The sequence below is a fragment of the Labrus mixtus genome, chromosome 13, assembly GCF_963584025.1.
Source record: "Labrus mixtus chromosome 13, fLabMix1.1, whole genome shotgun sequence".
In the NCBI taxonomy this organism is placed as follows: Eukaryota; Metazoa; Chordata; class Actinopteri; order Labriformes; family Labridae; genus Labrus; species Labrus mixtus.
The window spans coordinates 22401735-22427968 of NC_083624.1; the positions used below are offsets into that span (position 1 = coordinate 22401735).

General features: G+C 40.5%; 2 protein-coding genes across 5 annotated transcripts in view; one reads left to right on the plus strand and one right to left on the minus strand.

The window, feature by feature from the left end:
* LOC132987258 (dehydrogenase/reductase SDR family member on chromosome X-like) overlaps positions 1-14472 on the minus strand; it is a 54460-nt gene extending 39988 nt beyond the window's left edge. The window contains exon 1 of one of the 2 annotated variants that reach the window (XM_061054188.1): positions 14040-14472. Coding sequence is in view for 1 of the 2 variants with exons in the window: in XM_061054187.1 (XP_060910170.1) it covers positions 329-434 (106 nt within the window). In the remaining variant the exon portion in view is untranslated. Of the gene's footprint in view, positions 1-328; positions 532-14039 lie in introns of those variants that run through there. The other variant, XM_061054187.1, reaches the window with a different exon arrangement.
* Positions 14473-16090: 1618 nt separating this feature from the next.
* Positions 16091-26072, plus strand: znf148 (zinc finger protein 148). 3 transcript variants are annotated; one of them, XM_061054189.1, is made up of 7 exons: positions 16091-16220; positions 18050-18426; positions 20074-20199; positions 20330-20453; positions 20804-20887; positions 20995-21113; positions 21393-26072. In XM_061054189.1, exons 1-7 carry the CDS (start codon positions 16091-16093, stop codon positions 23022-23024), a joined length of 2592 nt encoding a protein of 863 aa, XP_060910172.1. In that variant the 3' UTR covers positions 23025-26072. The 3 variants fall into 3 exon arrangements, with proteins under 3 accessions (XP_060910172.1, XP_060910174.1, XP_060910175.1); XM_061054191.1 differs by having other exon boundaries at positions 16108-16220; positions 18050-18366; XM_061054192.1 differs by lacking the exon at positions 16091-16220 and adding an exon at positions 16788-16933.
* Positions 26073-26234: the final 162 nt, after the last annotated feature.

The window sequence follows — 26234 nt, forward strand, 5'->3', positions numbered from 1 at the left end:
AGTTTACTGTATTGCACTAATTGACAGTCGGTTGTAATCTACTCTACTACTGAACTTCCTTTAGGAGAGATAACGTTACGTTCAGATGTACGTAGACCAAACTGCATGTTAAAAACATGAGATTTAAACCTACAACGACCTGTGATACACGAACTCGCTTGAAATATCATATCTTAAGAAAGGGGGGTACCTTTGAGCTTTCTGTCAATTTCGGCTGTTTTATATACAATACAGCACTTTGTTTCACTCGTGTTTTCTACTACACTTCTCTCAGCGTTAGCTAACTTTAACAATGACGTAGGCTACCTGCAGTAGACCTTAAACCCACCTGGCAACCTGAAACGTCTACTGAAAAGCTGAACCAGCAGGACCTTCACACCAAGAAGGTACAGTTTGATAATTGGTAGGAGATAGGACCGGAGAGCCGACAACATCTCTGCCCGAAACTGTATCGTAGTGAGCGGTACAGTCGCTACAGTGTAGCAGCAGCAGCAGCAGCTCCGGTCTAAATGGGACAGTTCCGACTACGGGGTGCATTCCAATATGACGTCGCCCACACTCGCCGCCTTCCTTGTCGTGTCATTTGAATAAATAAGGTTATTTGAGTCCCGTTTGAGCCTGTTTGAAAATTGGCTTTTCATGAGAGCGTCTACTTGACTAATCGTCCTGACAGCTCAGTGGGTAGTTGACCTTGAAAAACACTGATCTCTTGCAGCTATCCATCACTTATCTTTAGAGGTGGAATTACAGTTTGATTGAGGGGGCTCTTCACTGTTGCTTGGCTGCCTGATGTGCCATATGATCGCTCTCTGTAGATCCAGCATATTGCCCCCTTCAGCTCAGTGACTGTCTTATTAACTTCTGTCAGGCAGGTCACACATGACGGAAGCGACAGAGGCATGATAGCACACCAGTTTGAGTCATAATTCCCCAGGTTAGACTTTAAGAACCTGTTTCTTGAGCATTAAGCTTCTGTCTGCAGCTCCTCTACACTTTGGGGAATAGGCTACTAGATTTTCCTCCACTGGGATGACTTGAGTCCACCATACCAATCTACTCTTTTTAGAGACTAGTCATACAGCTGAGGTAATGCTGAGAAAAAATATTTTCCTTTTTATATTGAGTTTAAAAGGGAAATAAAAATCAGCAGCATTTTTATTTAGCCTACATTGTTGATTTAATAGCAGTAATAATAAAATCAATTTCACCTTCAGAGATAGACAACTGACATCTAATGTTCTAAACCATGTCTTCCAATCAGTACCAAACACATTCGTCCCTGTTGATATTGACCAACTAGAGGAACATTTTATTTTGCTTAAAATGCCAAATGTACATAAAAATGTTGACTACACTTTCTCACCATTTACTGCAGCTGTCATTTTTAACCTCAGCCATAGAGCTAAGGAGAAGTGTTCAGTGCTGGAGTGGTGACTTTTTGCAAAGATGCTAAAGACATGCTGCATGCGCTAAGTCACAACCTGTATACAAATTGAAATGCTTCATCACACAAGTGAGCTTCATAAAATACAAAGAGAAACCACATAAGACTTCAATTATGAGAGCATCCATTCATTCATCCACATGCTTTTAAGGAGAGCACACTCTCCCTCTAAAAAAGCTCAGCTGTACATGCTGAAAGTGGTTACATGAATGCCCTAAATGTGTTTAATGGATGATTGTGAAGCAAGGAGGGATCTTTTACAAGAGCAAAGATGGCATTCAGCCTTTTAACGCCTAATTAAAGGTTTATTTTGGTCTCTTGGAAATGAAAGACACTAAAAAGACACCTGCTAGCCTGAATCACATATACCCATAACAAAATGTTGAAATGGTAATGGCAGTCACTCAATTCAAGTGAGCCCATGAGAGTGGAAATTGATTTGGAGTAATCACTGAGTCTCTATTTGGTTGCTGTTTTACATGTATTTATATATAATATACAGTATAACCATGTCCCTAAAGAGATTCTACCAAAGGGACATTTCTCTTTTTATACCCAGGCAGTTTAATCAAAATAACTACTTAAGAAAGACAGGTACAGAAAGTACAATAAAATAAATGAAAACGTACACACACACATAGATGGTCACAGGGGCCATTACTGCAGAGTGAGTACATTTCAGCTACTTTAGATGTTTCATGTAGGCCTAAATTGAAATAACAAAGATTCTCTCTGTAAACCTGATAAGAAATAAGAAATTTTAAATCAGAACCTAAAATTATATTACTGTATTGTTACCTTCACATAGAGAATACCACTTCCACCAAGTGAAATATACAAACATAGGCTGTATAAAACATGAATGAACCCAGTGGTTTCTGAAGAGGCATTAAGAAGCCCACTGATGACAGTCGCCATATTTAAAATGTTGATTCCTATACTACCTTTGGTCACCGTATAAAAACTACACAAAAAAAGCTGGCAGTCTCATGTCAGTTACAGGATTTGTCCAAAGTAACGCATAGCCTCCTGGCTAACAGCCTACAACATCCACGCCCCCATTAGACTGTGTAACTCTTAAAATAACCTAAATGAATTATAAAAAAAGTCAACCCCCATTCAGATTTTACCAATAAAAACACAAGCTGACTAATGACTAAAACTCCTCTTTGTTCCAGGCTGTAAACATGCTTGGTTCTATTGTAATATTATATTATATGTGCCCCAATGTGGATTTATTTGGTTATTAAAGCCAGTCTCAAGTGGACAATCAAGGAACTGCAGTTTGTTGCACTTCCACATTGGCAACATTTTCATTCTCTTTTATTTACTATACTATATTTAAACAAAATACCAGTATGAATTTAAGTGTAATTTGAGTAATTGTATCCACAGGGGCTGAAAAGGCAACAAAAAAAAGAGAAAAGAGAAAAAGAAAAGAGAAAAAAGCAGACACAAACCTTATTATCCAACAGAAATCCTGGCCACATCATTTCATTTGGAGTAGACAAAAACACATCTCAAGTCTGAACTTGGCCCCAAAAGAATGAGAAAAAATCTTGACCTCTATATTTTTTTCATTTTACAAGCAAAAAAGCCCACAGCCAGATGGATTGTGTTTGACTAGCAGGGCTGAGCCAACTGAACTAGCACTGGCAATCAAAGGCCAACCAAACTCCCCCAGTCCTTCATTTGAACTAAATTACAATCATTTATGTTTAAAGACAGGTCCGGGCCATTGAAAATCACTTCCCTTTCTCTCTTGGTAGTGAAATCATTAGTATTAGACAGCATCTTGCCCACTTTCCAATAGTTAAGGTTCAGGCTAGAGCGGCAGCACTGACATGCTGTTGACTCCAGTTATTTAAGGCTGCTTAGAAGGCGGATAAAACTGAGCAGCAACATGAAGGGACTGCGTCATCACCACGGCTCTGATGGACACTGAGCTGTGGAGGCTGTGTGTATATTTAAATGTGCATGTGTCCCTATTAATGCCAGCTGAGATAATGTGTGTGTGTGTGTGCGTTGGAGTGCACGTGTGACTGTTTGTTCCGTTGCAGCCTGAGAGGTTGGGGGGTCAGCCAGGCGAGCTACCCTGCCATTGTTTAAAGGAAATCGCATCTCACGCTTGACTATGGGATGATTATTTGGGATGATGGGACATCAGGGAGACAGTCCTTTACACACATACACACACACACACACACACACACACAAATGGAGACATATGAACACACATGAGACTTGCAGGGAACAGGACATGACAGAAGGCTGTGTGATCTAAATAACATGTGAACAGCATCGAAATAGCTCTAACTAACAGTCACCTAGTCTTATATGACAACCACTGGCTGGCTGCGAAGCCTGACTTGTCTAACTTTGTAAATCCAGGCTGACAACAGCTCTAAAGGACGTGTGTGTGTCTGTGTGTGTGTGTGTGTGTGTGTGTGTGTGTGTGTGTGTGTGTGTGTGTGTGCTGCCAGTTCAAATGTAGGCTTTACTTCATGTTTGGCAGATTTATGCCTTATGAGAGGAGAAGGTAAAGGATTTTGGATATTTTTAGCAGCGAATGCCACCAACAGTTTCAAACATGACGTTTTTGACAGGCCGTTCCTCAACACTTTCCCCCAAGTTTGCTTTTGTCACTGATCAACTGCCACCCAGGGGAAATAATAGGTGAAGTGTCATATTGTGAAGAAAGGGGATTTTCCAGGTTTTGACACGGGCAATTTGGGCTCCAAAGTGCAACAGGCTGTGTGAATTGATGTTGTCTGTTTCTCTAGGTTTGATCTGCCACTTTCAGCGTTTTTCCTCAGACAAACACCTCCTCCTTCACCTGAGTGGAAGACAATCAAGGATGGTCTCTAAGCTCTTGCAGACAGAGCTGCAGGCTACACACTGTCCCAAAATGAGACAGCATATTTGCATGTAGATGCAGAAAGACAAACCCTCTGAATTTCATTACTTAGCAATCTGAATGCACAATTATGTGTGCACCTATTTGAGTGAGATATGGTTTGTTCAAATAGCAGAAAGCACATGTCCATCTGTGGTCAGAGTGAGGGGATGATCAGGTTTTCCATATAGACACTAACTGCATCAGTCTAGATCCTGTCTGAAAAGCACAATATTAAAAAGAAAGTACTTACAAATAGCTGGGCATCTTAGGGATGCACTTTTGTAATTACATTTTTATGAGAAAATAAAGCTCATTGTATGTCTTTAAGCTAATTAAGAAGCCACACTCTGGAGTTGATTAGTTTAGCTTATCAGGACTAGGAATGGGAGAAACTGCTGGCATGGTGAAGTCCTAATGGCAAAACACATACAATCTTATTTTTGCTACTCTCAGTGGTTTGGATGCTAGAAATACTTTGCACTTGGCTGAGAAAAACTTTCAGCCACCAACTTCTTGTAAAAGCACAGATTAAGGTTTTTATATTTGGTTTGCATGCAAATTAGACAGTTGAGATACAATGTGTTAATAGACACTTTTCATTGCAGTTATCATGATTTGTCAAAGCAGAAAAGGCACAGGTGGAATTAAAACATAGATAATAGCGCATTGACTATTGCAACTCCCTACTGGCAGGTCTTCCTACAGGCACTATCAAACCCCTGTAGATGTTCCAAAGTGCAGCAGCACGACTGATCTTAAACCTTCAACCTTCAACCACAATGTAACTCCGCTGTTCATCTCCTTACACTGGCTCCCAGTTACCACTCGTATCAAATTTAAAACTCTTGTCGCTTACAAAACAGCGACAAAAACGGCTCCTCCTTACCTAAACTCTCTCATCTATGTCTACACTCCCTCCCGCCAATTATGCTCCGCCAATGAAAGGTGTCTGATCCAACCTTCACAACAGGGTCCTAAGTCTCTGACTAGACTCTTCTCCTCTGTCGCCCCCCGGTGGTTGAATGAACTTCCAAACTCCATTCGATCTGCAGAGTCCCTCTGCACCTTTAAGAAAAAGCTAAAGACACCAGCTCTTTCATGAATACCTACAACCTTAATGATGATGATGACGATGGTTTTGATATTATTGATGATGATGATGGTAAAGGCGATGGTTTTGTTTGATAACGACAATTTTAAGATGCTTTCTATGCTGATTAGAAATCTCAAGAATAGCCGTTGATGTTGTGCTTTGCCTCTGTGCAATGCCTGTCAGCACGTGTTTCCGATCGGACTTAAAGCTCTTTGTTTGCTCTTACTGACATTGTTTCCTCTTTTCTAAATCCGTGCTTGTGTTGTACCTACTGATGTACGTTGCTTTTTATAAAAAAGTGTCTGCTAGATGAATTGTAGAATTGTAGGCTCTATTTCTTTTTTAAGTTTAGTAGTTCCAGGGCTGTGATATTATGCTGGCTCACTGACATGGAGGCTTACTGGTGCCATGGCTGACGTTTCTTTACTGGCTTTGGTAAGTCAGAATGTCATCTGCGAGATGGGTCAATTAGTAAAAAATCAGAGGCTGATTTGTCTTATTTTCACCTTGTACATGAAGTAAAGATTTATTTTATATGCAACGCCTCAAAGGGCTTTCTTGTCCAACAACAACAGCATTTCCAACCTTTGCAGCTCTCATGGAAAAATTCTCCAAAAACAAACACTGGATTTTAAATAGAAAGAAGCCTTGTGAGAAGCAATTGAGGGAGAGAGAGAGAGATCCCCCTCCACAGATGGCCCGGATGTTCACTAGGAGCTGTGGGTGGGAAAAGGCAGATGACTGTACGTGGACAGATTCGGTAATTGCTGTGCCGCCTCATCTGCAGCCGTCGAGGGCTTTCCACGGGGAATGAGGCAAGAGGCCAGAATGTAAACATGAAAGTGAAACTCAAGATTTTTTTGCTTGGGTTTACAATAGGCAACTTCACACAACATGTAACAACATCCTATACTCAACATTAGTATGGGACTTTTCCCCCCTGTTTTTGACTTACAGGCATTTACAAAAAAAGAGTCAAAAATACCCTCAGATGTTACAAACATAACAAAAACTCTGACTTGCGGTTTACTTGTCGCTCATAGAATTTCAAGTTTGATTGCTTTACCACTTGTTAAAAATAGGGTTTGCATGTCTGAAGCAAGTGGAAATGAGCCTAAAAAGGTCCAAGTTTTTTTTGTAAAGTCTTATACATTGTAGAAATTTTTTTCAAGTAGGAATCCAGTTCACACGAACTTCCCACACTTTTACGCAATTCATCAACATTAACTTCCTTCTTCATAATCATTTAAATGCAACTAATCATTAGCTAGTCATAGCTTTCAAAGAGAACCATGTGAGCAGCCCCCAAAATCTCAGATACCTCACGTACTTAAATTACATTTTGAGGTGTTGATAAGACCATACCGGTGCAGAACCATGGTTCAGTTTTTTTTTTTTTTTTTATTTAAAGATTTTTTGGGGCATATTGTGCCTTTTAATAGAGAGACAGGACAGTGGATAGAGTCAAAAATCAGGGGAGAAAGAGAGTAGGGAATGACTTGTGGGAAAGGAGCCACAGGTTGGATTTGAGCCTGGGCCGCCCGCTTAGAGGACTATTAGCCTCCATACATGGGGCGTGCGCTCTAACCACTGCGCCACCAGTGCCCCATGGTTCAGTTTTTTAGCATATAGCAGCATCGTGTTTAAAGGGCGTTAAAAGTTGTGTCTTGTAGAAACATCATAATATGAAGAGGATTTTAATATACGTCTTATAAAGAACAAATTATTGTCTATAAATGCTCTTATAAATAAAATAAAATAAATAAATAAATATCTCATATTGCATGTGTAATAGCATTTATATCTTGCATTTATAAAAGCCTCTGAAAATTAGGCCTTTTCTATGCTTGGGACTACAATCATGTGTCTGTAGATGCATTCTTGTGCTGAAATATCAGGGGTTTCTTTGTGTTATTAATTCACCATGTAGTGTGGAAAAACTCTTCCTTTAAACTGTCTTTAGGGAGAGGTTGACTTTCCATTAGTAGATGTAGAATGAGGAGCAGTGGGAGGGGGTTTTGCTTGCACCAATTAAATCTGTCATTAAATATCTGCAGCACACTCAGATACACACACACACACACACCCTCACTAACATGCTTACACACACAGAGTATTTAGCACATTTAATTTAACAGTCTGTGAGTCAGCCTGTGTGCCTCTGTTTCTACCTGAAACCTGTTGTCACTGAGACAGGACCGCTCGGACACTTTTTCATCTCCTGCGCTCTCTCTCTCTCTCTCTCTCTCTCTCTCTCTCTCTCTCCCTCTCTGTGTCTCTCACTACACAGCCATGATCTTACACTGAGATTTGAAGGAAGTGTGTGTCTCTGTGTGTGCACATGTGTGTTCTGCCTTGGCCGCTTGTTGGAGCTTTCAAGGCCATCACCCCTTCCCCGCCATTAAACCCAACGACACAGACGCCTCACACATTTTGTTTCGAGTGTATAATTGAGTACAAGAAAATCAAATCAGATATCAAGCATTAGGAATGTGATGACGTCTTTGATTATTTGTGATGATGGTAATGTAAATATTGCATTTAAAGGGCTTAGCCTCCACTCTTATAACCTACATTCACTTGAAGCCACTTTGGATTAACACTGGATCAATGTGGTTTATGAGGTGCCTCAAGACACTTAGGGGCACATTTTGATATTTGTAGTTATGTTCAAACTAAGGCCTCCCTAATTATTAACAAAATACTCTTTAGTGTTTTCTCATCAATTTTAATGTAGTGAGGTGGGAAAAGCCTCTGAACTAACCTCTGAACTAACAGCAACATGGGACGAGAAGGGTCTCTATTCATACACAGGTTGATAATGGGGGAAACAAATTAGCATTTAAGGTGATTAAAATGTCTCATTATCATTTATACAAGTTCAGGTTTCCCCATAGGAATCCAGTGCAGATGATGAATATATTATCCAACACACTGCATCACATCTGTTAAGGAGTTACAGATGTGTGTTTGATACAGAGAGGATGAGATCTGATCGTTAACAGAGAAAACTGCAAGCTGATGTATGAGTCCGGCTCTGGAGTCTTGATTTGCTCATGTTTACCACTCTTGATTGAACTGTCCACCTGGCCGGAGGGGAGGCGGATCTGACTCATGTCTAGCGTGGTGTTTCCCTCCCAGTGTGCACTGAAATGCTAATAATGTTCACTGTTTGGGCTGCAGGGAGTCCATTACGCTGACGGTATCACATCTGTGTCCGTCCGGGGACGCGCGCACACACACACTGGGGATTGTAGGAAAGAAGAAGGAAGAGTGAGAAGGGGAGATGCTCGCACGCATTTGCACGCATATTCTGGGAAAACTATGTATGTTTGTGTGTGTGTGTGTGTGTGTGTGTGTTGGAGCTCGGACACAGCAGCAGACACGTGTCACCTCAGCTCCAGTGCCGTCAAGCTAAACTGACATAAACAGCCCCAGGCGGCCCTATCAGAGATGGACTTTACATAACGGCTGAGTCACTCTAAATCTATTTTTATGGCTTTGAGGTGTGTGAATGTTTCCGTGCTTCTGTCTTTCGGAGAGCCAATTTGAGTTTCAGGCCTTTTTGAATGAGGACATATTTGTGACGTCAGCTCACCCTGACAAGGCCAATCTTCTTAAAGGTGATGCTAAAGAGCTCAGACTTGGTTTTGAAGTAGGGTGAGTAAGATGCAAAGAATTTGGTGGGAAATGTATTTCCTCTGTGAGAGTAAATCAGAGCGCTGATGGAAAAGAGATGAGGGACAAGGGGGATGACAGGCATACTGATAAAAGTGAATGTGTTATGTTGAGTTAATCCAAAAAGACACAACAAGTGTGAACTCCAGAGAGAGAAAACTTTGCTTTAAAAAAGCATGATGTATCAATGGTTTTTAATATGAATGCACTGCAGAAGAAAGCACCTTTAAACTGTTTAGAAAACCTATAGACTTATATACAATGGAATGAAAAAACGTTTTAGTACCCTCTGGTGGACAAACTCTATTCGTTTCACTATTTCAAAACTAAACTCAAATAAGCAGTTATCATTTTGACTCCCATGAGCAGCGAACACTCAACCCAGTGTAGGACAATCTAAGTTTTTAGAGGCCATGATGAACAGTATTTGGAATATGAATCTAATTCTATTCATCAGAAACCAACCGTGACTGAGCAATCATCATCAAACCCCAATGCAGTGTCATATTTAAAAAGTTACAAATGCTGATATGCTAACATACTCTTCATGGTGTTCTTGGACCTAGACCAGCTGGTTTACACTTTTCCTTTGTCCACATGCTAACTCTCTGCAAGACTTTATAAAACTTAAAACACGGTTTGGGGATTATCCTGAATAAAACAACAAAAGCACAAAACATAACCTTAAGGTTAGAACAGCTTTGGATGAATAATTGTTTTCTAAATAAATGAAAACCAATATGTCCTTATTAGGCGTGAATGTGGGCTGCACGGTGCTGCTGCAGTGGTTGTCACTCTCGCCTCACAGCAAGAAGGTTCCTGCTTCCTGCCGTCTTTTGAGGCCTTTCTGTGTGGGATTTTGTACGTTCTCCCCGTGCATAAATCTAAATTAAATTAGCAAAAAAGCAATTCAACACAATGATTACACAGCTATGGGTAAGGATTAGGGTCGGGAGGAAGAATTTAGTCACTAGGTGGTTTGAAAAACAAGAGATATAATCAGTAATTGGGCTAAAAATGACAGCTTAAAAAAATCTAGTTTCAGCTTGAATTAATCTACTCAGTTGATTTTTCTATTTTTATACCTTTTTTGGAATTTTAATTAAGCATAAAACCTTCACTTCATTAGACAATTTTTTTTTTTTACAGGACTGTCTCCCTTTCAACTGAATTTCCAAATACCAGCATGAATTTCTATGCCTGTTCCATGTTGATAATCAGAGTTAGAGTCCAATTATCATTTCAGCATATTGTTTAAATTATGTTTTACTCTATTTAAGTGGCACAACTCCCTGCACCCTCAAGTATGGATTCATACTGAAGTGTTGTTAAGGACTCTATACAGCTTTATGGCACCATTATGTACTTGACCCTGACCTGTGACCCCTGAGCAAGAGAGAGCTTACAGTTTTGAAGTAGCTATGTTGATGTAGGAGATGTGGGTATATGCGTCTTTCAGATGACATTTTCAAAAATGTTGTTTTGTAATTATCAATGTTTTTACGAGGCATGAATGTGGTGCAGTGATTAGCGGTGTCGCCTAGCAGCAAGAAGGTTCCTGGTTCCTGTGCTCGGGAGAGTTCTGTGTGGAGTTTGTATGTATTCCCCGTGTGTACTCCAGCTTCCTTCAACAGTCCAAAGAAATTGCTTGTTAGGTTAAATGGTGACTCTTTATTGCCCGTATTTGTGAACATGAGTGTGACTGGTTGTTTGTCGCTAAATCTCAGCCCTGTGAGTGTACCCCGCCTCTCGTCCAATGACAGCTGGGATCAGCTCCAGCCCCCGCAAACCCCCCACAGGATAATTGGTACAGATAATAAATGGATGGATGGATAGGCATGAATGTGATATTTTAATGAATGAAGTTGCCACATATTGAATATGTGTCTTCCCTGTTTATAGTTAAATTAATAAACAGTTTGCTCAATAGTTTTCAAAGCAGTTTAACAATTCAAGGACAAATACTGAAAATGGAAATAAACAATAACACATGAATAATTCAGTGAATGGCAAACACTGGCATAATTAAATGTGCTCACAATGACTTGATGCAGCTTCGGCCTTAAACACCTCATCTTAGCCATCCAGACATAACATCCTGATCTTTACAGCAGGAAACGTTATTCTAATATATATATAAAAAAAGATACATTTGTTGAGGTTTATTGAATTGTGGGGGTCTATTTTTCTGTCCACTGTGAGTTTTTTGTGACTTTGTCTGGCGATGGTTACACAAACACTACCACACACGCACCCTTTTTTATTCAGTTTATTAACATACAAAGGCCAGAACAGGTTAACACATCTCCTCTCCACAGCCGAGGGCCTCAATAATTTACTTAAATGTCTAAATATTGTATGACTTCAATCTCAATTGAACTTGAATATATCAAGCTGTATTAACGTTTAAGCATACTGAAAGAAGCTCCTTTGACAGTGTCTGCCGGCCACCCCCATTAAATCTGGTATTACTGTGCTGCGTTTACGGGATTTATAGTCACAAGTGATTTATGACAACAGAAGATGATATGAAATCAAACAAAAAAAAAAACCTTTTACTGCAGTAAATGTCTGAAAAATTAAGGTATAAAGGTTATTTGCAAATTTTTACTGCATTAGTTAATGTGTGTATGATCAGAAATCTGTTCATTTTACTTTGTAGGTCACACACACACACACACACACACACACACAATCAAACCAATACTTAATTTTCAATAGAAAGAAATTTCAATAGACATTGTGTGAATTGCAGTCATGCTTATGAATGCATGCAAAGGCAAACACACACACAAACACACACACACACCTGTCTCCCATGCTGAGTCCCACTGAGCTTTCCCTGCTCCACTTCTTTTTTTTTTCATCTGTCATTTTGGAGCATGTCAGTGTTTAACCCCCTCCCACGCTTGCGTGCACACACACACACAAACACACATGCAGACTGCCTTTCTCCTTTAAGAAACTGAACAAACATACACAGCGCCTCAAACAAAGCCCCCCCCACCCACTTATCTTTCCACCTTGACACACAAAGTTGCAGAAACACAGACAATCCAGGGCACAGGTTTAAACGGACGGACAGCAACAGCAGAAGCAGAAGTCAAATACCTTGTTGCTCTCTCTCCTTCGGTCATTACGGGAGCTAATAGAGTCAAAACTGTCATTTCACAGTCTGTGTGTTTGTGTTTATTTGTATTGAGGGGTGACAAAGGCTGGTTGCACGGCTGACAGAAATTACTTTATTGTTCAGTCAAACAGGGCTTCTGCCATCCCTCCAGACTCTTTTGCTTTTTCTTTGCGGAGGAGTACACAGCAGTTTAGGAGTCTGCAGGGTTTCTTCCTCATGGCTGCATCCAGCATAGGCTGCTTATGGATTTTTAAGTACTCGAGTGAGGCGCCCCGTAGCTCAAAATAAGAAGGTTTAAAAATGTTAAGCTGAAACCTGCACTTCTGGGGGGAGTTGGGTGAGTTGCTTGACTGTTTAAATCCTCCGAGGTGTTCATGGGGAAAATGTTGATGTGGCGTTCCGTACAGACGCTTGGATATGCTGGAATCTGAGCTGCTGTCTGTGATTATCACTTATGGAATCACAAATCAGCGTATCAGTGACTCTGTCATGCCTTGCCTTTTTCCCTTGCAAGAGCACCACCAGACCTCGTGATTGATCGAAATGTGTAACGTAAATTCACATCATAAAGATTCACAGCAGCCTAAAGAGATTAGTAACGTCTTCTCTGCAAATGAGACAGACATTTCAGTATGCACCTGTCTCACTCTCATCCTGCCTAAATGCCCTAAAACCCCCTTAAAAGCAACATGTCCTTGATGTGCCCTTCACATTGACCATTTTCAAATTGTGCACATTTGTTAGTGTCCTCGTTGGGGGTAGCTGGAGATGAAAACAAAATGCTTTGGACCCAGATGGCAAAATGAGAATGTGATCTCACATGTTTAATGGCTTCATGGGCCATGTGACAGCATGTATGCATTGGGGGCCAACGTGCCTGCAATATTGAGGAGTCTCTCATTTCGCTTGGCCAATATATGTTTGTGTGTGTCTCAGTGTATGCGTGAGTGAAAGTAAATGAAAAGAACAGTGCTCCTAAACTAAGATTGGACATAGCATGTTGGATAAGCTCTCTGATGTCAGGGGGAATATAAATGTGCTCTGCGTAAACGCATTAGCGTGGTATTCACGATAAGGAGTCAAAAACATGGCACGAGCCAGATTAAGAATAAGACGCACAGGAGCCAATAGAGATAATCCTGTTATCTCGTTGGATGTAAAATGCGAGTGTGGGAGCATCCTCAGAGACCAAGATGAACTGAACGTGAACTAATGCTGCAGATATTCGGAATAAAAGAGGAGGAAGGGGGAGACAGAGGGGGGGTGGACAAAACAATATTGGCAACCTGGTGTAAACACTGTTGTTGTTGTTGTTGACCTTAAGGGACACCCACGCCGTGTACCGCAATGTCACCGGCGCCCCCTCGTCTTCCCACACACACGCGCGCCCGCGCCGCCTTCCGTTAGACACCAGTTCAATATCCTCCTCATGACATTGTTTCACCTTTGAAGATTCACTGGCAGCAACCACGCCGAGTTTGTAATTCCCGTATGAGCCCAGTATTGATTGATGGTCGCTGTCACTTAAACTGAATGGAATTATGCTCTCCTCACTTAGGGGGTTTGGGAGACCGGGTGCCGGTGGAGACGCACTCCGGTCATCACCTTCTAACCAGAGCGCATTAAACATTACGCGCGACAAGAATGCACGCGTTTACACACACTGAGGAAAAACACATCCACAGAGAACCTAGAAACAAACAAACACACACACACACACACACACACACACACACACACACACACACACACACACAAGAAGAGAGACAAGAGTAGAAGAAGTGAGCAGACTTACGGGTTGACCCTGGTCTCCGCGGGCTCCCTCTCTGTGCGCCCCATCTGAAATCCCCCGTTATTCCCGTTTCACGGAATCCTTTAAATGCCGTGGTCGCAGTCCACGTCTCTGCAAATGTACCAAAGAATCACATAGAGGATGAGGAGTATGGCGAAGATGAAGAGCGCTACTAGGATGGCCTTGGTCACCGGAGAGATGAGCGACTGCATTTCAGGAGCAGAGCCGGGCAGAGCGGCGTGGGGCTCCGCGTACCGTCCGTCCTCAGTCTGCTGTCTCTCTCGCTCTCCGCCGCTCCTCGCCGCCGCTCCGGTAGCAACTGTTGAGGACGGAGCCAGGGGGTTTGACGTGCGCGGACGCACACATTTAGAGCCTGACGCACATGCACACGCACTCCGCGACTTGAATTTTCTACCGGGGATCCAAGCGCGACACGCACGGGGGTGGGGGTGGGGGTGGGGGGTGGGGGGCTTCCCTGGCTGGAAGCGTTGCAGGAGACGGGGATGAACGTCCCCAAATCCACTCTCTCCGCTTTGCCTGCCGCACAGCAGGAAAGACAGTGGGAGACAGAAGGGGTAACTGCCGCGGTGCAAAAGTCGGTTCAGTTCAGCAGGTGGAGGTTTAGATGAAATCCAGTGGAGACATTTCGAGACCCAGAAGCGAGAAGTCCTAAGTTGCGCGCCGAACAGCCGCACTTATAGGCAAACAGGTTGATTAGTATTCCACACGGCGGGGCGCTTGTGCGTTAGAGTGTGTATCAGTTGTGTATCTTGTGTGTGTGTGTTTGAAGGTTTGACAGGCTATATCTTATAACGACCCTGAAACCTTTTTTTAGCGTCACTGCTGTCAATCGGACATAAATAAATACATTCTGATGGTTATTCAATTGCTTTTAGCTACATTGTTCTTATGGATTGTTGCACTTTCAAGATAAACTTATCCACATGCTTATAAATGGAAGATTCTGTCTGAATTGAGCTGTTGATGCTGGAGAAGTAGGTGAGGTATTTTTAATGTGGCAAGGGAAATTGTTTTTTAATCTTCTAGATACAGGCGTTCTGATATGTCAAACTCGCAACTTGTTATTTTTGTCACCATCATCACCAAGCAAAATGTGTACATATTCAGGGAAGCAAGAAAATGTGTTCGCCTTATGAAGCCCTTTTCATCCGGAAACACAAACTCCCCATCTCATTCATAGACCGTATAGACCTACTGCAGGATATAGCGGGTCTGCTTGACCGCAGGAAAATGGTTTTTCCTTTAGCCTCCAACCCACTGACAGGGTCGTGCTCATACTTTCCGTGCGTTTATGACTACTTATAGGCTTTACTAAGACACCGCAGGGTTATTCATCCAGTTAATCATTCTTACTATTATTAGTTATTGGACATCTTGTTAAGTTTTTTTAGTAGTAGTAGTAAATATTTATTTCGGTCCATGACCACAAAGCATAAAACATACACACAAAAAAAAACAATGGCCGAAAAGGTGTAGGATGAAGCCGAGGCTTATTATGCCTACCCTTTGAACATTTCATTTATACAGTATATCAAAACAAGAATAGCTGCAAAAAAAAAAAAAAAAAAGGAATCTGATTTCACAAAACAGAAAACAGTTGTCAGTTAACCAAATCAAAACAATAAAAGGAAAAAAATAAAATAAATTAAAAGCTTCCATAAACGATTAATTATAATCAGACTATAGTTCTAAACTATTATATGCTTTCTATACGTTTATATTCCATAGAGCAACAATATTACCATATGGATATACATTATACTCCAGGCTCCCTCTTGTTATACATTTACTAATGTAGATTTACACATTAAAACAATACACAGTAGAAAAAACAAAATAATAATAATAATAATAATAATATGTTACTAGTTAGGCTAGTTTCAAAAAGGTGACCACATGTCGTAGGCTGATTTCCATCATTTATGAGCATGATGCATATTACAGAGAAGTAGGTCTCAAAACTAATGCACAGAGAACACTGTCAGGTCTGATGAGGAGCGCACTGTTTCTCACTTACCAGTGTTGACCACTAGATGGCGACAGATAAGAATTGTCATGCCTTCATGAAATGTGATGGTGTATTTGATTATTCCGCACACCATCATTACACTGTAGTCTTGCATAACAATCATGACAGCTATACGAGTTTAAGACGCAAAGCAGGTAAGAGGAAACTATGCATCTTTAATACTTTACATATAGCTTAGTCGCTACCGAGACGTAAATTGTGTGACTAGTATCAGGCTAGCTAGTTAGCGAACATTAGCTTCCCTAGCAAGCATAACATTGTGGCCTAACCAACTAGCCATGCTGACAAGTTTGGTGAAATATGCAAACGAAAGTAGTTTTTTGGGAAGTGTATGTCGTGTCATGGGAACCCTGTATTATGGCTAAATACTGCAATTTCCGAGACACTTCGAATGCTAAGATGAAACGGTGTCATTTCACTACTAAAGCAACAGAGATAGACCTATGTTTGCAGCAACTTGCTAGGAGCTAACATACTAGCATCAAACAGGCCGTGGATTTTGTTAATTAGCTGCAAATAAAATAGAACTTCCGGTGTCAACTTATAAATATAAAAAATATATTTACTTGTCTCAATGTATCTTTGAGGATTATGGTTTGGTTATCATTTATATATGCAATTATCTTATGTTTGTGAGAAAACTGCACTTTTTGTTGTTATTTATAATTGTCTTATATAAAGTCTGCTCTATTTGAAAAAGTCGATGTGGTTTTATTTTGAAGGCGCAGCCGGAAGTCTCTTTCCGTTTCTGCAGCTTCTTGTCTTGAATGTGATGTAGCAGCTGTGACAAGCGCGGCTAGCTAGCTGGCTAGCAAAAAGACTTAACCCACTTAACCAGAGTGACACAGTGAGTGTGTTTACAAATGGTACCAAGTGGTTGTTTGTGTTTACCTGTGACAGATATTAACTTCGTGTTACCCTGGTCTGTCTGTTATGAGCTGTAATGTCAAACCTGTCACCAAATGGTCTACAAGTGCTACGTTAGCTAGCGTTACCGTTTTGAGCTCGAGTGAATGTAAACTAATTATGTCTTGTTAAAGTGAAGTCAATGCTGCAGTAAACATTTATATAGCTTGTTCCCCAACAACTATTCTCTTCTGCTAATATCCTGTTATCTACGGAGAGTTGTTGTTAGTTGTCTTTGCAGCCTGCAAAGCAAAAGAAATTCACACGTACAGACTTCAAACATTTCATAATGTATCTCATGTTTCTGCACATTCATTCAGTTTATTAACAAAAGTTGCACATTCATTCAGTTTATTGCCAAGCTTTTCAGTTGTTTCACAGTACTTGCCATAATGTTAAACTGTATAGTACATTTTGTATTATAAGATCACAGATGAAAAGTAAATACTTCTAAGAAGAGGCATTGTGGGATGAATATATGTGGGGTCATAAGTCTGGATAGTTTGAATCCAGTGGGACTAAACTGTAACAAATTAACTCACAGTTTTCCTAGAGACTATCTTTACAAAGTTAGGGAAAATTATGTTCTTGCAAAGGTTTCACTTCCATTATTGGCTCCTGTTGCTTCAGGATTTTGGTTGTCATGTTTTGGAGAAAAAAAGTTTTTTTGTTTTTTTTTGCATGAAATAAAGAGATTGTCATCATTGTGAAATTAAAGCACTTGTGAGTTTAGAGCTGGTCCGTTTGAAACAGGCTGAAATGAATGCTTATGCCTAGTTACAAAGAGGTCATCAATATCAAACCACACGTTCACTTCTCAGTTGCTTTCACACGTTTATATCCTAGTTATACCTTAATCTTGTGGACTCTTTCCATTTTTCACATCTAATAATATTGAGATTAGACTTTTGTTATTCCTTGATCTTTAGTTTTTTGTGATTTTGCATTTTTCTTCTTGTATTATTCAATATAGAGACAACGTTTTGCATTGCTTATGAATGACATTTAGCTTGCCATCATTGTCCGGTCATTTCTCTGTGACTTCTGTTTTTTACAGATCCGAGAACTACTCTATGTAAGATGAATGCTGAGGACAAGTTGGAGGGCATACTGCTTAAGTGCAGCAGTGGAGGAATCGATGGAGGAGGGAGAGTTGGGCTGGTCAGTGGAGGTGGACTTGTGGTGATGACACTCGGGGAAAGATCGCTGGCAAACCATCCTCTGTTGGCTGAGGATGACGACGAGGAAGACGACGATGACGACTTGACCGGAAGCTCCCTGGTTACACACGACCTGGTTCCTCCTGAGCAGCTGATGATGCAGGAGGAGATGACAAAGAATGGTGGAAGTGGAGAAGAGGAGGGAGGAGGCGAGGTGGGAGTCCATTTCCCCCTTAAACTCACCAATAAGTTGCCAAGCTTGCTTCATATGCCAGTGAGTGTATGCTGGTTAAAAATAAGTAGTCTGTGTATTAATAGATTATTTGTATTTGTTGGGTCTTCATATCATCCAAAAATAACAAATAAATCAAACAGGCTGAATTGGAAGGGCTGTATTTAAAATTTTACGGAAGACAAGTTATGTAGAAAGCCTCTCCAGTAGAGATATTCCAATACCAGTTTTTCTTCCCAGTACACAAATTCCACTTTCTAGGCTTTAATAGTTGCCGATTGGGAATAATCTCCCTTACTAGTGCAAGCAAACAAGTATATTTAACATTTGTGGAAAGAATCACTTGTTTACTAAATCTAAAGTTCTAACACAGGCCTTACAATTGACCAGAAGTACCAGCGAACTCTCTCTTTCCTCCCTCTCTCTTTCTTTCTCTCTCTATTTCTCTCTTTCAATTATATTGATTAAAAGGGTTGGCAAATATAATATACATATATATATATATATATATATATATATATATATATATATATATATATAATCGGGCAGCCTTAAATATGTTATTGTTTCAATATTATGTTGACAGCATGCCGACTATATCAATTAATAGTTAAGCCGGCTCCACTGAAGCCCTATAACGGTTTAATTAGTCACTGTAATACCATGTACCCCGGGAAAGTGTGGGGGAGCTTTAACAGTATCAATATTTGGATACTGCCCAACTCTACTTTTCTCTACTCTCTCTATTTTGGAATTGTAATGTCTATTAAGACAATCATGGCACTCACAAGCTTATTTCCTGTGGTCATAGACCAACATCACTTTAAAGGTCCAATGTGTAAGATATTTACTGAATGAAATCATAAAATGATCTTACTATAACATGCTATGTCAAAGTACTGGCTTCTCTGTCAATAATGCAGCAGCCAGTATGTTCTACTTTTAAGTTTTGATTGCGGTGCAGAATAGTCTGTTTTTGTGTTGACCAGAGAAGTAGGCGGTTTTAAGGCTCCCCACGCGGCCGTTTTGGACGCCCCTCCACCTTCCAGGCAAACAGCAAACCAACAGGTGTTGTAGCGATGAAAACTGGTTCAGATATATCTGATTGTACCCGACCTAAAAAGCCTCTGCATTTTTAAATAATCTTCAACACCATAAACGTTGTAAAACTAGGATAACTATTGAAGATGCTTTTCAAAAATAGAGAGAGGTTAGAACACAGAAAGGTCTCGAGACTGATTCAGAGCTGGATAAATACTGAAGCTTCAGTGTCCGCAACATGACTCTAAGGAGGAGTGGGCGGGGGGCGACAGCTCTCTTCAATATTTTAATTTAGACTACCGTACCCATTTTAAACGCTAGATGTCGGAGTTACATCTTGCTCCTTAAAACAGTTAGATGAGAGATCAACAGGTTCTCCAAAGCCAGCTGAAAGAGTTTGATTTATTCAGGCTTTTTAGCACGAGGTCTGCGTCTGGTCTGTTTAGCCACGAGGAGGGGGCCTACAAGGATGCTTTAACTACATCAGCTGGTTGCTTATATAATAGTGGGATCCCCTCTTATTGGTTGCTTGGCCTGTGTTTGCCCTATTGCACCTGGATGACCTGGGTCAGCTGCTGTATGTGTGGGTTTAAAGAAGGTTGTCTGCCTTGTTAAATATCATGCCTATCTATGGTTCTTCTTTTACAGCTGAGCATCAAGCAGGAGCTGAAGCTCTCCGACTCAGCAGACCAGATCAAGAAGGACAAAAAAGGAGTGAAGGACCTGATGGTTTGTCCCAAGAAGAAAAAAAGGAAGCAGCGTTCACCAGCAAAGGTGCGAGTAAGGATGATCTCAGGAACGGCATATTTTAAGTCACCTGACCTGCATGTTTGTGAGAATTTTCCGAAGGCTGCGAGAGTGAAACTAACACTAAAATACATCTTTTTGTGTTTGAATATTGTAGATTCTCAGCATCAATGATGATGGATCATTGGGCATACAAAACCCCAAATGTCACGTCTGTGTTCACTGTAATGCTGCGTTCAGAACCAACTACCATCTACAGAGGCATGTCTTCATTCACACCGGTATGAATTACCCAACCAACTTTTAAATGCCATTATAATAAGAATAATAACTTTATTTATATAGCACCTTTTAAAAACACAGGTTTACAAAGTGATTTGACAAACAGCAAAGGCAAAAGAAGAACACAGAAGAACATAAACAACAGCAAGAACATAACAAATGCAAAATACTCCAAATAATTTAAGACAATTCAATATATGCATATGAAATTAGATATCATGTTGACAGAGGGGCCCTCCTAAAGAGGGCAATTACTAAATAACGAAGCTGTCTTGTGTATGGTATGGCATGTAGTATTTATTGTATTTATTATTTACTGACGCTTCCACAATTGTTATCCTTACTCCAGGTGAGAAGCCTTTTCAGTGCAGCCAGTGTGATATGCGCTTCATTCAGAAATATCTTCTCCAGAGACATGAGAAAATCCACACAGGTGAGTGATGACGAAATGAAACATTCAGGAGTTCTACACTTCATGTCAGAGTTCAAGACAATCACCTGCCCCCCTCCCCCCCCCCCTTACTTTGACTCGTTGTTTAGGTGAAAAGCCTTTTCGATGTGATGAGTGTGGGATGAGGTTCATCCAGAAGTACCACATGGAGAGACACAAGAGGACTCATAGTGGAGAGAAGCCTTACCAATGTGACTACTGTCACCAGGTAAGCTGGTTTTGTTTTCTGCTAAGTAGGTGCATCTGGAAACAACAATAACATTGAATATGAGGGTGAATCAGGTATTCACAATAACATAAAGCCAGTATTTCCATAAAAAAGACATTAATGAAATAAAGCTGAAGTTACTCTGATCAAGTACTGCAGCATTAGTCTTAACTAAATAAACAGAGGAGTCACATTTGAAAAGAGAGGTCTCTTGAAGTATTGTTGAAAGTATTAAAATAATGGAAAGTAAAACACAGATTTTTTTTATTCCTTCCATAGTACTTCTCCAGAACGGACCGGGTTTTAAAGCACAGGCGAATGTGTCACGAGAACCGAGAGAGAAAGATCAACAAGGCCGCCGGTAAGCTCGGGCCTTTCCGTGAAGCAGATCCATTAGGCGTCTCCTTTCTTGCCAAAGAGTGTTCACTGCCCAAGAAAAAGCGCCAAAAGTGTGCAGACAAGAGCTCAGGTGCTTCAACCACGGCCCAGACAGATGGGCACACTGTTGCCGGGGTAGAAACGGAGGAGAAAGAGGAGCAGAGACAGAATAAAATCGAAAGTCTACCTCTCTATGCTGTGTCCTCCAAAGTCAAACATGAATATGTGATTGCAGACTACTCTGTGGATCTTCCTGAAGAAACAGCTAGCCAACACCAAGAGGACAAAGCGTCGCCAGAAGACGCGACTCCTCCTAAACTCGTCCTGAAGAAAGTTCCAAAGAGGAGTCTTAAACAGTCCAGCGAGCAAACTCCTCCCTGCCTTCCCACTCTGTCTTCCTTTGAGGAAAATACTAAGGTCCCACAGTACACCTTTGAAATCGTGGACAAGCAAAGCCTTTTGGACGTAGAAAGCAACACTGAACTGGAGTCAGTTGAAGCTCTTCAAGGACCAGCAAAGCCAGCAGCCAGCACAAACTACGACGACGCCATGCAGTTCCTCAAGAAGAAACGCTATCTTCAGGCTGCAATGGCCAATAACAGTCGGGATTATGGCCTGAACACGAGCAGCGTTTCTTCTCAGCCGCCTGTTACACAACCTGTTGTGTCAGCTGTCATTGACGAGACTGTCCCTGCCACCATTCTGGAGCCCCAGCCCATCAGCACAGAGATTAAAGCCCCACACGATAAGAACGTGCTGCCAGATGAGGTCCTTCAGACGCTTTTGGACCATTACTCCAACAAAGCCAACGGGCAGGCAGACATTTCCTTCAGTGTGGCTGACACAGAGGTGACATCAAGCATATCCATTAACTCCTCAGATGTTTCAGACAGCAGCCCCGGGGAGAGTCTGGGTCCCTCTACCGCACAGGCTCAACCGGCTACCGAAAAAGTCAGCCTCTTGCAAGAATACTCCAAGTTTCTGCAGCAGGCTCTGGAGAGAACGAGCCAGAATGACAGCTACCTGACCAGCCAGAGCCTCAGCCTGGTCTCTGAAAACCCCACTTTAGCTGGTCAACCTCTGTTCTCCACTGAGAAACAGTTTCCTTCCCCCACCAGGTTCAAATCAGGGATGAGCTCTCCGCTAAGGTCCACTCTCGAGAAACCTCACTTTGGATTACTGGTCGGGGACTCCCAGCACTCATTTTCATTTTCAGGTGATGAGACCACCCCTCCCTCTGCAGTGTCCCCAGCTGACGAGGAATTCCTGGAGCAGGTCTCGCCCTCCAAAAAGACAGACTCTTCACAAGGCATACTGCAGACTTTTCAAATAAGCTCCTTCGATCACAACTACAAATCTCATTTCCAGACTTCAAGATCTGGGCCCTCCTCTCAGTTCGCTGTTGCCAATGGACAATTAGGTCTTCGAGGACACAGCACAGACTTCTCAGAGTTCCCCTTAGTCCGAGTCACAGAGACGAGGTCTCAACTGAACTCTTCCCCTGATGTTACATCCAGTGAAACCTTTGGCTGAAGGGAGTTTAGGAAGAAATCATTTCTGTTTATAATTTCAGCTGCACTTTATCTCATGTCTCGTTTTTTTTTCTTCTTTTTTTTTTTACCAAAACAAGTCCGACTGCAACGATGTGCTTTTTTTTCCCACAGCATTATGTTATAAACATATTAATGTTTGTTTTCTTTTATTAAGTGCAACTTCACTGAATGGAAATAGAAAAAAGACTGATCAATCATTATAAGTACTTCCCCTTTAAGAAAAAACGTCTTGCTCCAGAATGTTAATTCAGAGATTAAATGACCAAAGTGTAACGCAAGAGAGAGTGAAAATCTCCATTGCCATAGAGTTTATTTGAATTGTTTTGTCAATCAGTTTGTGTTGCACACAAAAAAAAAAAACGATAGTCACTCTTGCTGCTTAATGCATCTTCACTTCAACTAAAACGTAGGCCCTGATTTTGTATGCCTTTCACTGTATCTACCTCCCCTCGCTGTAAATCTGGTTAGATTATATCCACTCCTAGAACTTTTTTAATCCCGGCTGTATAGCTCTTGTTAAAATTGTCTTCTGAAATGCCCCGATGATTTGATCATAACAGATACTTCACTTTATGTTGAAGTCACTTTAGTGCACCTTAAACAGGTGTTTCCACATGCGATGTGTTCAAATGCTTGTCCATCTCCCATTCGCAGATTGAGTTTAAATTGGTGTGGGGGATTTTCCAACCAAAAATAAACTAAAGAACTTTAGTTCTAAATGCGTACATATTTTAACGTTGTATAGGTAATATATTCCCTTTATGAATTTGAAAGCACTTTTTTCCCCAAATCTGACTTTGATGCAGGAATAGGCTGCGGACTAAAAAAAAATGGCCAAATGTCAATGCCCCCCCGCCCTACCCCATCCAGAACAAGTATATAAATAAATATGAGTATTTCGGTATGTACTGGCTGCAGACGTGTTATAGTTGCAGGATAATTATTACTTTACTTCCTAAATATAGATACAGAGTTGTAGTGAAAATACTTAAGAGGATTGTGCATTTCCTGCACAATTTGCACATTTTTCACTGCAGGGAATGTAGATTTTACTTTGACAGTGGAGGAATATCACTCTACTTTTACCCTAAAAGCAAGTTTGGTTTCATGAGATGAGCCCTTGTGTTGGATTTGGATCATGTGTAATGATTTGTCTTGCTTCTTGTGCAGCTCTTGTAGCTGCGGGCTTTTGTTGTTGTTTAGGAAGATGCACAGTTTGAGAGGAAGCAACGATTCAATTTGACGCCCTTGTATTAACTAAAAGTCCAAAGTTTTATTAAGACTAATATGGAACGCATGGACATGAGGTGCTTGGTTTTCCAGTTATGTTAGTTTTGCATCTGTGCCTTTCTTTTTTTTGTCATTCTTTCTTCACTCATTCCTTTTTCTTGTTTCTTAGTCAGTGCCCTTAGGCTACTTTGTCTACTTGCACAATAACAACAAACATATAAGCTATCAACCTCTTCAGCCTGTAATATGTTCAGACCTGGAAGCTTTATTTAATTTTGCCCGTCATATTTGATTATTTTCAGATTGTATTAAGAAATAGCTTCAAGTTGAACTCAAACTGCTCCCTGTGGTTAGAAGGAAAAAAAGTTGTTTCAGACATGTGTAGTTGGAAACATTCAGTAGTAAGCCACATCTGTCCAGGCCTAAAAAAAAAAAAAAAAATGCAATAGAGTGGAGCCTCTTCTGTTTTCACCACACTGTTGATTATTTTCTGTGTACATGTTTGTGCGATGTCTTAGGTGCTATTGTGTAAAACATAGTTTTGATATAATTATGCGCCATCAAATTAAGATTTTTTTTATATAATTGATGCTAAGCTCCCTCTTGTTACAATTTTACGGACAATCAGGGATGGACACCTACATTCATCATCCAACACATCGTTTTTCACTCGGAGATCATTCCCAATAAAGTGTGTGGAAAATATCCTGCTGTAAATACATTGTACATTTTTATGTTCTGACAAGAACCGTTGCGTCTTTGTGTCACAAGAGAGACAAGTCATGTGCTGGAGACACTTTTTAGTTTTTGTCAGTGAAAGGCACATTAACGAGTTCCCTGCATTACATACATTCAGCGATTAAACCAGATGTGGCTTTCTGAGGTTTGTATATATCTCACCACTGTTATCAGAAACAATTGACACTTCTTTTACAGTTGTATTGATCAGTAATATTGAGTTTGTTTTATTTGTAAGTAAATGCAGTTGATTGTGCATTAAGATGGAATTTACTGTGTTCAACTGTTGGTAATGAAAAGCCCCTCTCCCCAGAAAATGTTTTTTTGTTTTTGTTTTTTTAAGTGACAGCAGTGGTCAGCTTGAAAGAGTTTTATGGTTGTAATATTTCACTAGCTACTCATTTCCTTGTAAGCAATTATTAAAGCACACAGACTCCAATGAACAGTTTGTCAAGGTTTTGAATGGATGAAGCAATTTTAAAAAAAAAATAGTGCAAAACTGTTTCTGGAGATTCATGAATGACACGGATAGCACCATTTTTTTCTTCTTTGAAATAACTGTTGTCAGTAACCTGGCCATAAGTGTCCTTGTATAAGCTAGAAAAAAAAACATTTGTTTTGTGTAAAAAGATCTGAATTATGAATTTTTTGATAAAAAACTATTTTTGAAACATGTCATTTTAGGCACTGAGATGTACAGTATATATCATATGCAGTCACTATTGCTACCCTCATTTATCTCTGTACAAGTCGTTTGTGTCAAGGTTTTTTTCAAATGCAGAGGGAGGGGGGAGTCCCCTTCTAGAGTCCGAACACATCGTGCTTCAGTGGAAGTTCAGTCTGAAGTCACACAGTAAGGTTTATTGCATGGTTTCTAACTTGTCGGGTCGAGTGAACTTGTTCAAGAATAATGTGCAGCTTCATTGTAGCTGATTAATTTCAGTCAAGTAACCCATTTGATTAGATTTTTTGCTATATATTATGATTTGTAAACTATCTGATTAAATTGTTGTTTTGATTGTTGTATGTCATGTCCTTATAAATAAAATAACTGACTGTATATATCCTTGGAATTGTTTTTCATCTAATAGTTTAAAGAAATTAGCAGATTTCCTGTCTTGTTTTGTCCAACCCAGAGTATAAAAATACACAAAAAATAGCAAATCCTGAAAATAAAGCTCTCACACTGTAGTATTTATGAAATATACACCAAAGATTGTAA